Here is a 16,438-nt window from a genome sequence, read left to right on the forward strand (position 1 = left end):
CCTGGCACTGTGTCAACATAATATAAAGTATTTGTTATCTTAACAAGGATACATGAACTGAGATCTTGCATTCATTTTATACAGTTATTACATTTTCTTGTTTGAGTTTGTGTGTGTGTGTGTGTGTGTGTGTGTGTGTGTGTCATTGTTGTTTCTGGTCATGTCGCAACAGGAAAAGGGAACCAAAAGTACTAACATACGTGTGGAAATGCAACATGAACAAGGCTTTCTAATTGCACCTACATATGGTTTGATGATCCCCCTCTGTTTTATCCACAACACCCTTAATACTGTAGCACTGCAAAACAGCTTAGAGACATTTACTGAAAAGACCCTTATTAGACTAATACACAGCTGAGCAAGAGCCACACTTGCATTCTACAATTCCGTAATACCATCACTTGAGAGTTTGGATTTGGGTTGTTAAATCTCCTGAGGTATATTGTCCCACATAGTAGCTACAACCGACAAGAACATTCACAGTGATAATCTCTGGGGTCTGAATTCATTATCTCCTCTCACATTATTGCCAAAGACAACATACTGCACTAGGCTATGTACTGTACATTTGCTGTGAGGCATGTGTTGTTGATAGTCTGGTTCAGATAGTCATAGAGAACCTCAAATGGCCATATGACAAGTAAAAAGACTCCATTAGTGCTGTGATAGATCTCCTTAACCACTGCCCAAGCATCTTGTCTGTTAGGGATTACACCTTTTAATTAACCCAAATTTCCTAGTTTTTCATCACTGTCTGTTTCACCTTATCTGTCTAGGAGCAGGGGATCGGCCCAGCTGATCAGCTATTTTTGTAGTTGAAAAAAATATATAATAATGTTTTTATTTGTTATGACCCCAGGGCTGTAGAATGAATTAGAACATTGGTTATAAACATAGTTATCTGTATTAGGCTACACAAAAAGGAGATTATATGATATATTTCACTTTATGCAATATAGTAATAACAATGATTATGATTAATATTCACAATAGATGCATAACAAACAAAAACATCTGTCACAAGCAATTCTTCAATATGTTTTTCCCTCTCATTTAGTAGAAAACAACTGAGAAGGATTATTATGCAAACATGTTGTATGACATTGTTATTATAATATCAAAACAAAGACATTCAAAGACATGCAAATTAACCATTTGTGTGTGTGTGTGTGTGTGTGTGTGTGTGTGTGTGTGTGTGTGTGTGTGTGTGTGTGTGTGTGTGTGTGTGTGTGTGTGTGTGTGTGTGTGTGTGTGTGTGTGTGTGTGTGTGTGTGTGACGTGATCACCGCAACGCAGGCAATGTAAACTCCTCCTAGGTCCTAGTGACGTTTCAATGAGAATGTCGCCAATTTACCCCAGTTGAAGTCATGGCAGCGCTGAGACAGGAGCATCGGTATGGGCTCTCCTGTGCAAAAATCAACAAGAAAGCTCAAAATAAAACTCTATTTCACGTCAAGCTAACCGATACCGCCATTCGAACGCTTGAAGCCTATCAGAATCTGAAGGTAAGTCCTAGACAATTCTTTATTTACTATCGCGCAGGTGTTTGTTTGGATACTCCTCCGACTAGTCTAATCTCAGTGAAAAGAGGTAGACCACTGGGGTAAAAAGTTCCAAAAGTGTCAGCGACACAGTAGCCTATGTGGTGATTGTACACTTCCTTGTGCTTGCACTGTATAGGTAGGTGTACGCTTTATTGGTCGATGGGAAAGCGTTCCGTTTAAGTAGGCTATGGTTGCTTGATTATATGGGACTTCATAGAAATAATGCCATAGCATCCAATACACAATTTGAGGTTGTTTTAAAATTGCTTGGAAAATGCCACAGATTTCGCTAAAAAGAATGAGATGTAATTTGTGTGATGCATGTTTGTTGTGTAGAATATTAGCGTATGTATGTGATCCATTGGTGTTTTAAAGTAAACATATTTTATATTCCTTCAGACAGACTTCATGTTTGGGCTATCTATTCGTAATTGAGAAACTAACAATTAATGCAGGTATTTTAAATGATCGTGATATGTTGGCATAAAGCGCCTAACTACATTGTCGTTTCATAACTTTTGTAGTCTACTTTTTAACATTGGGATAGTCTCTGAGACAGATCATGGCGACATAGCCACCATATTTAGGCTCTAAATATAACAATAATTAACATTTTAATTCTTAGCTTGAATGTAGCATAAATGTAGGCCATCGAAAGTAGGCTTTAATCTATCCAGCAATGGTGTTACTTTCAAAAGTAACAGCCTACATTACCTATTATGGTTTCTGATAACATGTTGCAGTTTGTCATTTAGAAAAATGTGTAGGCCTAGCCTAATAGCAATATGCCAATGTGACATGGATAATGTGTAAGCGTTTCTAAATTACTCAAATTTCCAAAGGATATCTATTCTAAACGTGGTGTATTTGGTGAGAAATAAATACCTTATTTAGGACATGAAAACTTGTCACCCCAACCCTGGAGTCTCTTGTTGCTATTGGGTGGAGGTGGCAGGGCAGTTTTGTTGCTGTGCTTTTGTGCAGTGAGGGGATTCGATTATCTGGCCCCAGTAACGCTGGTGGGAGGAGTTTACTTCGGGTGAAAGGTGATTGCAGTTGTTTTGGAACCGGGCTGGTCTCACGAGCGTGATTGAGCCAAGTGCTCTGTTCAAAGCCCACGGCCAAATAGTTTCTATTATATTGAAAAGATAGTCCCTCTAACAATGAAAATACATGTCCTCAAAGATGTAAGGCAGGCGGAAGGAGACAAGATACGGTGGGACCATTCTAGACAATGAGAATGCAGATACTCGTGTGAACAGGCGCAACTCCGATATTATAAAGCTATCTTTTTTGCCAAAGTGTCATGTGCGTGCACTTACACAGAACAAAAATATAAACGCATCATGCAACAATTTCAAAGATTTACAGTTCATATAAGGAAATCAATCAATTGAAATCAAGTCATTGGGAATACAGATACGCATCTGTTGGTCACAGGATACCTTTAAAAAAAGGTAGGGGCGTGGATTAGGAAACAAGTCAGTATCTGGTGTGGCACATTTCCTCAGCATAAAGTTGATCAGGCTGTTGATTGTGACCTGTAGAATGTTGTTCCACTCCTCCTCAATGGCTGTGTAAAGTTGCTGGCGGGAACTGGAACACGCTGTCATACACATCGATCCAGAGCATCCCAAAAGTGCTCAATGGGGGACATGTAATGTGAGTATGCAGGCCATGGAAGAACTGGGACATTTTCAGCTTCCAGGAATTTTGTACAGATCCTTGCGACATGGGGCCGTGCATTATCATGCTGAAACATAAGGTGATGGCGGCCATGGCAATGGGCCTCAGAATATCGTCAGGGTATATCTCTGCATTCAAATTGCCATTGATAAAATGCAATTGTGTTCATTGTCCGCAGCTTATACCTGCCCATACCATAACCCCACCACCACGGGGCACACTGTTCACAACGTTGACATCAGTAAACCGCTCACCCACATGACGCCATACACGCTACGCTGTCTGCCATCTTCCCAGTACAATTGAGACCAGGACTCATCCGTCAACAGCCACATTTTTTAGTTTGCTCTGTTCTGTGAAGGGAGTAGTACACCGCTTTGTACCAGATTTTCAGTTTCTTGGCAATTTCTCACATGGAATAGCCTTCATTTCTCAGAATAAGAATAGACTGACATGTTTCAGAAGAAAGTTATTTGTTTCTGGCCATTTTGAGCCTGTAATCGAACCCACAAATGCTGATGGTCCAGATACTCAACTAGTCTAAAGAAGACCAGTTTTATTGCTTCTTTAATCAGAACAACAGTTTTCAGCTGTGTTAACATAATTGCAAAAGGGTTTTCTAATGATCAATTAGCCTTTTTTTTATGATAAACTTGGATTAGCTAACAACGTGCCATTGGAACACAGGAGTGATGGTTACACAACAGCCTCCATTCAGGCTTTAAAGGTGCATCGGTTTCCTCATTTACTTGATTTAATGGTTTGTCGGTGGGAGGAAAAACGAGGAAAATATTAGTATTGTCTAATAAAACACTATTTTCCATCACCGTGCTAGGTGATGCTACTTCCTGATGTTGTGGTGCAAGCTCAGCCAGAAGTGAACAACAGACTGACGTGGCGTGCAACATCCGGAAGTTGACGGAAAATCCAAAAACGGTTGTGGAAAATGTCTTTTTTTTCTGAAGACAGCAGAAATATTTTCTCCCACTGACGAGCCATAACTCGAGTTGAGGAAACTGACCCTTTTGCAGGGGGATGTTTTGTGTACGAGCCGGTCCATGGAGGACATGAGATATTGCCAGCTGAATACATTACATTTGGGCATAAGATGACAAACGATGTAAAATGAATAATAGGGCCATCTTGCAGCCAGTTGCGCTAATTTGGAATTGAAATGGGAAATCCGAAGTGGGACATTTTGTAGAAATCCGTGTCATTGTTGTGTGTTTCCTTACCACCCCTGAGCATGGCATTGTTTCTTAATCAAAAACAGCTGCAAAGTTCTTCCTCTTTGCGACTGAGCTGAGCCAAACAGCCTTGAGTCCACTTGGCCACCTAAGCCGTGGAGCAAATTAAAACAGGGGATGTAAACTAATGTTTTTGCAGTGCTACTTTAAAAATTATAGTAATTTTCATAGTTGCATTTTGCATATCTGCCCCCCCCCCCCCCCCCCCCGTCAAGATAAATGTTTTTTACTTCACTACACGCTCCACTGCTTTGATTGGTGCAGCTAGAAACTAGAAGTGTCTGTCCTGTAATGAAAAGGCACCTGTGAAAGACATTTGAAGGAACATGTTTATGAATTTTGTTGTTGTTGTGCTGTTACATTTGTATTGGTGTTTTGTGTCTGATGCGCTCAGGGTGTTGTTACATGTGATTTGCGGAGTGCATCATGGGCAAAGTCATAGTAGCCTATCATTTCACTTCCTCTGTGAGAACCATGAGCACGGGCTGATTTGGCTTTGCTATACTGCAGCCAAATCCTGCCAGCAGCCTATATTCCCTGTAACTATTACCCAGGTTGTTGCTGTAAATGAGAATGTCTTCTCAGTCCACTTACCAGGCAACAAAGGTTGCACCGTGTCCATTGCAATGTAGAAAAACGCATGTCTCTAAACCTTTCAGTAGTTATCCATAACGAGCTTCATCTTATTACTGTTTCTGTGGCGGATTCGTGGCCACAATTTATGGAAAATGCCCAAATTTTGGAGACGACAAGTGACGAAGTCAAAGATACTGGTTTCCATCTGTGTTTTCCCTAAATGCTTATGAAAAGTCCAGCACCAGCCACAGCCTAGCCAGCTGGTTAATCTTCTGAATATGGTGTAGTTAAAAAAATCACAGCAACTACTGATAACAAAAGCTAGCTAAATAAGATTTGCAGATTTTTACATTGATTGAGATAAAGCCTATATGAACTCCAGCTATTTTTTTGAAGCACACGCTGTGCCTTAGAAACGAAAAACCCTTTAGACATTGTTAATTATAACCTAAAATGTTGATACACATACCTATTAATGAAATTAGTCATTTGTGGAATATTAGGTTTCTGCATTGTGTAAAAGCACACTTTTCCTATTGTTGTCAGCTAGCTAACCGAACCAGGTGTAAACGAATGGTCAGCGGCCCAGGAATAGTTTTAGAACGACCTGCGACATGGCTTATGAATGTGTAAATGCGGCCCACCACTGTGCAAAATAAAACATGGAGCACCTACATGTAGGCCATATCTTTTGAACAATTAGTTTCTCTCTAATAATTAGGGCTGGAAAATGCCAGGTACCTAACGACAAGATATTATCACGATACTTAGGTGCCGATACAATTATGTATTGCGATTCGATACTGGCATTTTATTGCAATTCGATGCTCCAAACAAATTCCTTGCCAAAATACTCAAGTTGCTCATCTGCTGCAGAGGGACATGAGAGAGCCATGAGAACTAGTTTTGATCAGTCATAGAAATAAAAGTGCTGACATGTTGGCTTACCATTTTTTTTTTTAAAGAAGATGGAGAACAAACTAGAGAAAAAAATGAGAAATACTGGAGATTTGGCGGAGGTACAGCCGACCTAGAGCTGGCTAACTACCTAGCATTTTTTTTTATTTAACTAAAATGGCAGTTCTTGCAGAAAAAATATTTTGGAGCATATGTGACCAAAAGGGGTGGACTTTAGAGCCCTGATCATATTCCTCATTCAGCACACCGGCCCACTCCTTCAACGGTTAACACCTTCTCACAAAGCAACTGTTTTGATTATCCAGAGGATGTTGATTCTGCTATTCACAGGTCTTCACTGTCAGCCCTAGATACAAACACAATTTCCCTAGTATAACATCAGATTGTATACACACATTCCCCAAATGTTGTTTTTTTTAATATAATATGGGGGCTTATATTTTGTCCTATTTCTGGATATTTGTTTTTTTGCATATCACAACCCCCCCCCCCCCCCCCCCAGAGAGTGGGGTCATGGCCAGGGTCTGTCATTATCAATGGCGGCCCTGGAGCAATTAGGGTTAAGTGCTTTGCTCTAGTGTAACACTGGTGTTACAGTCAAAAAGCAGCAACGGTGGTCAAGTCTGGTCATTATGGGTTTCACTCCGACTATAGGAGCAAAGTGCCAGTCCCTAACCTCTGTTAATGACGTTTATCCTGCAACCCATGAAAAGAAATGGATCTGTAATAAGCCTACACTTTAAAATACAAAGTGAGCTGTAGGCCTGTTAAGCAATGACCAGAGGGAAAGAAACGAGCGTGATGACCTCTCCCAAAACCATCTATAATAGATAAACAGGCCTGTTGACCATGGCTGCAGCTGTAACTTTCAGATAGTGGCTCTTATCTCTTGACCCTGTACCATCGCTAGGAGTACCTCAGAGAGCAGAGAACAGTTTTTTTGTTCTCTTCAATGTTACATTCTGGTCATATGAAGGTACTGATGCTTGAATGTTGAGGAACTCCTGAAGCATGCACAGCATGGTCACCTCTTTACGGTTAGATAAAGGCTTGTTTGGGGGACAGCTTTGTACATGAACGACTGTATTGTGACTTACACAAACCTAAGGGCTGATCAAATGTAGCCCACTTGTAAACGAAGGTACAATTAGTAATCAGCTAAGAAAATGATTAGGGATTTTACACTAAAAGCTTTGTGATGAGGCTTTTCCGTTGATACGCCCCCCCCCCCCCCCCCCCCCCCCCCCCCCCCCCCTCTGTCCCCAATTTCCAATTGACTATGAGAACTGATTGAGTGAAACAAGGTTTCTGTGCTCTAGATTGATTAATCAGACACATTCCAATGCAGATTAGCAGTGAAGCCCCTTGATCTGTGGACCTGGCCGTATAGAACCATGATACTGGCGGGGGGCCACGGATATGAGCACTCACAAAGCCTTAAGAGCACATTTTAATATTGAATTAACAGTTAAGAAGTTGTACGCTGGCCATTGGGGCAAATAATCGATAGGAAACTCAAATTATTGTGATAGTTGGCTAATGGGTATAATTTTCCCCACTGGTCTAATTGAACTAAGTAGTACTGTTGTAATACATTGTTAGCTTGATGAATAAAGGGTGATTGCTTTGTGAGAAATTGACAGTGTTGAGCGTGCAATTGCAGAAAAGGTATTTGCTAGCATATCTTGACCAGATATGAAATAACAATATTTCCTTTTCAATATTTTAAATGCTACCTGATGTGTTTTAGGATCAATTGTATTTTACCTGCAATGCTTGTGTCTGTTATATTAAATGATAACCACTTTCTCCATTTCTCTCCTCCTTCCCAGGGATCCTTACCAAATCAGCCAGCAGTTTGCTTCAAGGGGAGCCAGGGGGTAAGATTAATGTGTTTTTGCACCTCCTTTCTAAAGCTTTAGAAATGAAATGCTTTAATTAGTTCTGATTTGCCGTACAGGCAGCACTCGCAACCGCTCTGCCGCTGCATTTCTCACCAGATCCAAAACCAATGGCTTGAAACAGGAGGGCAGTTCAGCTGCATGCATGTGCATCCACTGACTAAACCCTGAAGGCCTGCCTGATTTAGATGGCGCATATTGTGAGGATCTTGTTCTATTCTTCAGCTGGTGGTTATTGTTGCCTTACAGGGATATACAGTAGAATGGAGCAGTTCTCATATTTGTCGTTATAAATACATTAAAAGCTTGACTGCCTCGCAAAGAGACTATCAGTGTTTAATGTGGCCTCCCTTTACATTTGTGGCGTGTGAGTTAAGGTTTATGTTTCAGACAGCTCTTTTTCCATGTTAGATTTAGAACCGGATTTAATTGGTCCTGCCACAGCAATGTTTATACAGAGTCTTTATTTACACAAGTACAGTACTGCCAGTCATTCTGAAAACTGGAAGCATATAGCTGGTATTCTCACAGTATTTCAGGACCATGTTTGTGATTTTTATCTGGCTACGGGGGGAAAAGGTAATATTGCAAATGCATAAATACTGCAATGCAGGTTTGTTTGAATGTGGCTCTGTGTCATATTATCCTTGATGCTGAGTGTAGTCAGACCTAGTACATCACCTACAGAAACACTTGGCAGTGAAATGGAGAAGACATTCCTGTGAAACTGCAGTAAAGAAAGATGCCTGTGTCCAACCAGATTAGCCGGGGCACTAGAGCAGCCTCCCCAGCGCTGCCTACTGCACATTTACCACACAATCAGCCCTGTCTAAAAGGAGCTGCTCTAATCCCTGCAAGAGCCGATTGCATTGACGAAAGTGACTTCGCTCTGTACACAAACGTTGGCCTGTGCGCTCACACGGGCCCTAAGAGCGGGTACACCATACCCTCAGGCTGCTAGCCAGGTTACTGGGTCAGGCTGGCAACTGGAAAGGCTTTGTTTGGAGAGGGGGAGGAGGTTGGGGAGTTGGTGAACCCCAGGGAGCCCCATGTCTCCACGCCTGTTGTCTCTGTGTAGACATGAAAGAGCCGAGATGAGGAAAGGGGGATGCTATGGCAGCCGTGGAGTTGTTCTCCCTCTGTCTGCACTGTTCTTTATGGCGCTTCATCAGAAAATAATAAAGTATTCTGACACAGAATGTAGCTTAGGTAAAAACAAACCTATCTAAGGCATATGCAAACCAGCGAGTGTAATTGAACATATGCAAAACACACGAGATGAATACGGATAGGGAACGTCAGTCGTTCTGTTTAGTGTGTAATTGAAGTGTGCTTTAATCACTGAATAGGATTTTGTGATTATATATTTGTTGGCACATTACATATTCAAATTGCTTTGGCGGAATTCAAGTATAGGCTCCCTCCCCCTCTGACAGCGCCCCCCTGCGCAGGCCGATTGGGCATTAATGAGCTATCTGCAGCCGTTGGAGGGAGAGCAGATTAAGCTGTTACTGTTGGGGGGGGTGCTGGTAACATGGCAGACTGGGGGAGTACACCAGACAGAGGGGGACCAGTGGGCTCTAAGGTGCCTTACAACAGTACAGTAAAGTGTCTTTGCCCATCTTATCTAGAGCAACATATTAGAAAAACCTACTAGCCTAGAGGAAGAGTGGGTGAAGAGAGAGAGATTCTTGTGACAGGTGGCAGTGTCCTGTTAGATGTGCCCTACCAGTTCAAACAATTCCTGCTCTTGTCTCAGGGCTCATGTCACATTTCCATTTCCAGTGCCAGTAAGCCAAGGGAATTCCCATAACCACTCTGCTGGCCTCTCTCCAACACCTTTGGTGTTAGGAGTTAGTCCCCAGATCAAGCAATGCCATGCTGTGGTTGACGCACAGATTTCCTCTGGCTATGTGGCCAACTATGTGATGTGTAGTCACTCATGCTTGACAAGTGCCCACATTGTCGTCGTCGTCCCCCCCCCCCCAGTGATAAGGTTGGAACCATTTGCTCATAACAACTAGCTATCCTTGTCATATTCAGAATGTTATTGAAGGGAAGAAAATTGAAAAGCTTGATCAGTAATGAGATTTCAGTTGCAGTGGTTAAAGAAATAACAACCTTGTCATGTAAGCTAACAAATTAAAAGTGGAGCGGGTGACGCAACTGTAAAGAAATAAACGTGAAGACGAGAGGGTTATGTGAAATTCTTTTCCCATTTCACAAAAGCTCTCAGTCTAAAAGGAATTCAGGTCTGGATTACTTTGAAATCGGCACTTGGGATCTAGGAACTTATTCAGTTTGGGTTCTCATGGTCTGGAATTTCACATCCTAGTGCTTATTTTCCTGTAGTGCTGGCAAAGCAGTCTTTTAGCTGGCATGTTTTATGTCTGCTTAGTAGAAATGGAATCCTTTATTAGCTCTTAGCTCTCTTTGGTCTCCAATTATAGGACACGTGGTGATTTGTATTTTTTTTTACTGCGTTTTCACAGCATTGGACATATTATCCATCTCTCATGTCGAGTGCATGTACACAAATGAACAGTGTGTGATTTTCAAGTTGTTTTTCCACACCTAAGGTAGCGGCTGTCTTTATTAGCAAGAGTTCTGTCCAATGAGCTCTGTTACAGTATTTGTGCCATATGGTGACAATTCATTCATTGTAGGGATATTGCAATTTGTGAGATTGGATAGTGTTGATTTTTGGATTAGGTTGGCACACTATTTCCTCATGGCTCTGTTGTGCGGGGATAGAATTCTATCACATAATCCTGCAGTGTGATCACTTTCCTGTTTGCCTCAAGAAATCTTCTTGCAAATGATGAGATTCCTGTTTTGCTTCCCACTCAGTTTCCCAAATAAGAACTAGAGAAAGGATCTGGGTTAAGCATTGTTTTGCTGGTACAGTATGCCCTCAAAATGGGATCTCTGCTCTTGCCAGAAATGCCATAATACAGTGTTACAGCCACAGTTTTTTAAAAACGTGTGCTCTATAATCTGTCTGGGCTATATATTGCAGAGCAGTCTCTTTCTGTGTTGTTTCACATTGATGGTGATCTCATCCCCCTCCAGATATGGGGAATACCTTGCATATAAGAGTTGATATACATAGCTGCTGGGCAGACCATCCAGATATTATCGAACTGAAGACTGGCTGGTGCTTAGAGGAGGAGAGTAGAGGAAGGGAGCATTCTTCCCAGAGATCTTCTCATGACGACTGTGTGTGAAGGATCAGCTAGCTGCCCCCTCCCGTCTGCCCCCCAGATTATTGTGCCGTTTCACCCCGTGCCTTGGCTTGGGAGACATCTACCCCCACCCAGAGCGCTCCGCCTCCCTTTCTCACTGCAAATGAGCTCTTGTTCTGTGTGTGTGTGCACGCCCGTCAGTCAGTATTTTTTTTCCCCGAACACTAATTAGAATAACAATAAGAGGAATGCGGTTAGAGCAAGGTCCTTTCCCAGTGGCTCAGCCAGAGGTTGGGGGAGTCGTCCCACGTGTGCCTGAAAGGGCACACGCCGCTCTATTCATCCAGATGTGTCAGGCAAAAAGCCCTGCGTGTCTGAGGCCCACTGTTTTGACTGGCAAAGCTGTTGGCCCCATTTTGGGATCACATATCGGAGGGACAAGCCGCATGAGACATCTCCCAGTCCAGGGAAGGCTGGCCCTCTTTCTTTAGCAAGCTCCTCTGATATTGAGATTGCTAATGTAGCTCCGAAATAGTCATTTGATGATGATATTATCCAAGTTATCGCACAACAAGGGCTTTTAGCGAGCATATTTTAGCTCGTTTTTGTGTAGCAATTAAACACGTAACTTAACACTGAAATGGAACTGAAGGTATAGAGTTTTGATTGTTTGGCGCATTGAACTGAGACCGTTGATTCCCAGCAGCACTGATCTGTCTGGCCTGGCACAGCCTCAGTGTGTAGTATCCTCACCAGGATGACTATCGGTTCCAGGAGGTTGTTGTAGCTCTGCTCACATACAGTATTAGGTCAACCATTTTGTTTATTAGCACAGGTCAAAAATCTTTTAGAAAGACTGATTGAAACACCCCCAATTGTTTATACTTGTACAGTCTTAGTGTTCTCCTTACATTCCAATAACAGTGTTAGGAATATCCCAAAAAGCACGCACACCTTTTGGCCGACGTATCAAAATGCGTAGGGAATATGTCGTTCGGAGAGTGTTTGCACACTAGCAAGACGTCGCCGAGACATCAGAATAGAATGCCTGGCCGACATATAATCGATGTAGAATTTAGGATGTAGTCATTCTGTGAGACATCTTGCCAATTTAGCAAATGCTTACTACATCTAACTGGGATCATGATGGATATTTAAATGATATCACAAGAATAGGCTAGACCAATGATATCCTGTTGGATCTAATCCCATTCATGGAAGATGCCTCACCATTCTGTAAACCAGTAAGGACTGACCCAAGTTACCTTTTTGGTGGGTAATAACATCACTGAAAGCACGAGTGCTACAAAACGTCCATCAGCGAGAGTGGAAGGCAGTATGTGATGTAAGAAAGAGCAATCCTCTGTTCCTCCAATCTTTCTGTTGGTCTCGTTGGTTGTTCGGCTATCTGCAATGGTTGCTTTTCCTGAACTCTTCCCACATCCATTATTTTTCCGCCATTTAAAAATGCAGCACAACAGGATACATGCAACGCTGCCCCGGTAAACAAACATGGTTAGGGAAGTGGAATGGTCAAAGGGCAGGGTTTGTCTGCAGTGTGTAGTTTGTTCTTTTAGGGCTCAAATCACTAGAGTACAGACGGAGCTATTGTTTAACCTAAAGAAGAATAACAACCTAAGATAATCTTTACCACATTGACAGTGGGAGATATACTTTGTGTGCAAAGAGGACTTTGGTGTATACTGAGGTTTCACTGTATGTTTTGTGTGTGTTTGGGCATGTGTTGGTTTATGAGTGTTTGTTTGTCATACACAAGGCAAGGCTTATCTGCTCACACTGGGTTTCCACGTCACCGCTCGGTGCATGTTTTCCATTTTGTCTTGTTTCTCTGAGGCTCTGCGTAAATTAATCAGATTTGGATGTACTTTCCCATGTTACAATCTGGGAATTGTTAAAGGATTACCGACTGTTTGGAATCTAGATCCGGTAAAGGGCGTATTTGGATCATTCTTAAAGTTGGTCATGATCACTGTAATTAAACAATTGATTAAAACACGACATCACATAGCACATACGGGCCCCTCCACCCCCAAGCCTTATGGTTAGACATGGGCCTACATAATCCTCAAACACTGTAACTATAGTAACCAGTGGAAAAGTGTCTGCATGTAATGTTGAAATGGGCTGTCTATGAAGCCTGCCATCAGTGTTCTCCACCCCCCTATCTGTGTATCCACTCAGACAGGAACACTGCTGGGAGGAGAGGGGATGTTGAGGGGAGGGGGTGAGTTGGTGACCCATGTGTTTGCTGAGGTTGACAGATTAGCCCAGCCTCTCTTGGAGAAGGCAAATGTAGCTTGGCATAAGAGCCAATACCTTGGGGGATGTTGTCGCCACAACAATTGCCCACCCCCTACTCCCCTCACAACCCCCTTCGACCCCCACTCCTCCTCTCTGTGGATCTTCAGCCTTTCTCTACCAACCCCCTCAACGGTCAGGCTGACTTGAAGCACAGGAAAAAAAAGCCAGCCTCACTAAAAGCCTGGTTTTAAAGGAGAGGTGATCTCATGCATTGTATTCACAATCTGAGTCACCACAGAGTCATTGATCATACGGTAAACAGTGGGAGGATTGTGGAGAGTAGGAATTAATATGAATATTCCCTGAGGCATCGCCTGCCTGTGTTGCCTTCTATAGTTGTCTGCATGTGTCACTGGAATTATGCCTTCCTTTTTAAATGCCACTTGTAAGCTTTCTTTTCCTTTTTGACCAATACCTCTGTGTGGAGCCTCCAGAGGAAAAACGTTGCCTTTCTTTGTGAATGTCTTAGCAGTGTTTCCCCATAGTACACATGGATCCAGCGTGTGCGTATGGCTGTTTGTGAAGAGATGCAGAGAGGGAATGCTGTTCGCACCAGCTCTTACCCATTCCCCTCCTCCCAGACTAGTTTTCTCTGTTCTGTTTGTCCCTTTGCTGGGATGCTTTAGTGTTGACCACATTCCAGAGGGAGAGGAAAGCGGGGACTGTGGAGTGCTATCCCTCTTGCACGAGCTGAGCGGGGAGCCACACCGTGACAGTGCTGTCCCCCTCTCCCACCCGCTCGCCAACCACACGTCCATGCTGTTCATGAATAATCCAGGCGGGCCGACGGGCCATTGCACTCAGCTGTGTGGGGGAAGATGCAAGAACAAAAGACAGGCAACTCACAGCAGCAGCCATGACTGAGCAGACTGGGATGAGAGGACAATGGCCAGCAGTGTCAGTACAGACCGAGGCAGACTGGGATGAGAGGACAATGGCCAGCAGTGTCAGTACAGACCGAGGCAGACTGGGATGAGAGGACAATGGCCAGCAGTGTCAGTACAGACTGAGGCAGACTGGGATGAGAAGACAATGGCCAGCAGTGTCAGTACAGACCGAGGCAGACTGGGATGAGAAGACAATGGCCAGCAGTGTCAGTACAGACCGAGGCAGACTGGGATGAGAGGACAATGGCCAGCAGTGTCAGTACAGACCAAGGCAGACTGGGATGAGAGGACAATGGCCAGCAGTGTCAGTACAGACCGAGGCAGACTGGGATGAGAGGACAATGGCCAGCAGTGTCAGTACAGACCGAGGCAGACTGGGATGAGAGGACAATGGCCAGCAGTGTCAGTACAGACCGAGGCAGACTGGGATGAGAGGACAATGGCCAGCAGTGTCAGTGCAGACTGGGATGAGAGGACAATGGCCAGCAGTGTCAGTACAGACCAAGGCAGACTGGGATGAGAGGACAATGGCCAGCAGTGTCAGTACAGACCGAGGCAGACTGGGATGAGAGGACAATGGCCAGCAGTGTCAGTACAGACCGAGGCAGGAGGCACAGTCTATAGTAAATCACGTTTGTATATCTAGGCGCTTGCTCTCATCACTGTGCTGCCATGCTAAATAGAGCTGGGATCTCTGCCTGTCCGCTTACATCTACAGACCCAAGAAGAAGAAAAAACATCACCAAAAAAGACTTCATCTTTCCTAGCAGATGTGTGGTTAGCTGTAGGAAACAAATCTCTTTACCAGAATCCTTTCCTCATCTGCCACCAAACGTAAGGCAGGAGAAGAGCATTATTAAACGTGATTTAAAGGTGATGAATACTAAATGGTGTAAGGGGGAATTTTTCATGGACACCAGTGAGGGTGCCATTGGTCCTGCTCTAACGGCTGAACCCACGGCAAGTTGTTCCGTTCCCGTCCAGCTCATACCTTACAACAGCCTGAAAGTATTTGACATCTCCAAACACACAGAGCCATCCGGCCCCGGCCGTGTTCAGGCTGCAGCAGATGTGCCTGGGCCCGGGCCACAGAGGGGGCTATTGTATCTGCCCTGGCACCCTGTAGAGAGGCTCTTCTGACAAGGTGCTGAGGATTGTCGATCTAATGCCATTTGGCAAGGACGACACTAACTGTCCGACTGCCAAGTTCAGCTCACAGGATGGACACTACTGGGCAAATCTGACTGACCTACCACTTTCCTGATGGTACACTGTAGCACAGTGACTTCCATTTGTTGTGTTGGGGAGTTTTTAGAATCATTTGCATATGTTATCCATTCTCACAAAAAATGTAACTTGTCTTGTCATGAGATATTGAACAATGATTTGAACAATATTCATTTGGTGTAATATGGCATAGCTTACTATATATTTGAAATGTCCCTTTAGGAATGGGCAGATAAAATATCGTATAAGTACAGACCTGAAGGGTGAAGCTTAATTCCCGCAGTTAGGGAAACTAATCACTATTTAGTATTCACATGTTGGCCTAGTAAGTTAGTTGGAGGCATTGACAGCTGATGTTGAGTTGTGGCATACGGCCTCAGCTGCAGCGTAGCTTAGGAGATGTTTGACCTTAGTCCTTCCATGTGACTTGCGGAAGTGTGGGACTCCCCTGGCTTAATCAGGGATGTAAAGGGCAGCTTCATGGTACAGCCTCCCTGCCCTGTGTCGTCAGTTCTATGGAAATACACACCTCTGTTATTCACACTGATATTAGACTTACCTGTCAATGTGGGTTGTGGTTCTGGAACAGATTGGGATGAGGGGAAAAGTCCTGGTAGATTTTCGTCAGTTTGGAAATGGGAGCCCACAAATAATTGAATGACATTCTAAAAATTATAAATATTTCAACAGCATTTTTGTGATGCACATTTTTTATAGATTATACTTTCTTTTTTTTGTACGCACACAAAAGCCTACAAAATGTAGGCCTAAGGTTTTGTTTTCTGTTTCTTTTGATTGTTTGTTCGAAACCCTCTAGCATGAACAACTGTCCTGGGAAATGTAATCTGAAGATGAGAGAGAAAAAAAGTTGCAGGTAGCAAGTCAAGGATGGCCCCTGTGTGCTCAGACAGAGCTTTTAACTGGAATGCCTCATTTTGGGGGCCC

The 16,438-nt window shown here is 43.4% G+C and overlaps 2 protein-coding genes across 5 annotated transcripts in view; one reads left to right on the forward strand and one right to left on the reverse strand.

Annotated features, from left to right (window-relative positions):
* LOC139405645 (peptidyl-prolyl cis-trans isomerase FKBP8-like) overlaps positions 1-2,516 on the reverse strand; it is a 53,427-nt gene extending 50,911 nt beyond the window's left edge. For 2 of the 3 annotated variants that reach the window (XM_071148078.1, XM_071148070.1), the window contains exons 1-2: positions 2,430-2,516; positions 1,355-1,405 (exon numbers count right to left, since the gene is read on the reverse strand). The gene's annotated coding sequence lies outside the window, so the exon portion shown is untranslated. The remainder of the gene's footprint in view (positions 1-1,354; positions 1,406-2,429) is intronic. The other variant, XM_071148084.1, reaches the window with a different exon arrangement.
* The window catches only part of LOC139405608 (RNA polymerase II elongation factor ELL2-like), a 54,141-nt gene continuing 39,066 nt past the window's right edge, over positions 1,364-16,438 (forward strand). For both annotated transcript variants that reach the window (XR_011633891.1, XM_071148020.1), the window contains exons 1-2: positions 1,364-1,505; positions 7,804-7,851. Coding sequence is in view for 1 of the 2 variants with exons in the window: in XM_071148020.1 (XP_071004121.1) it covers positions 1,368-1,505; positions 7,804-7,851 (186 nt within the window). In the remaining variant the exon portion in view is untranslated. The remainder of the gene's footprint in view (positions 1,506-7,803; positions 7,852-16,438) is intronic.

This window comes from Oncorhynchus clarkii, chromosome 1 (genome assembly GCF_045791955.1).
Source record: "Oncorhynchus clarkii lewisi isolate Uvic-CL-2024 chromosome 1, UVic_Ocla_1.0, whole genome shotgun sequence".
In the NCBI taxonomy this organism is placed as follows: domain Eukaryota; kingdom Metazoa; phylum Chordata; class Actinopteri; order Salmoniformes; family Salmonidae; genus Oncorhynchus; species Oncorhynchus clarkii.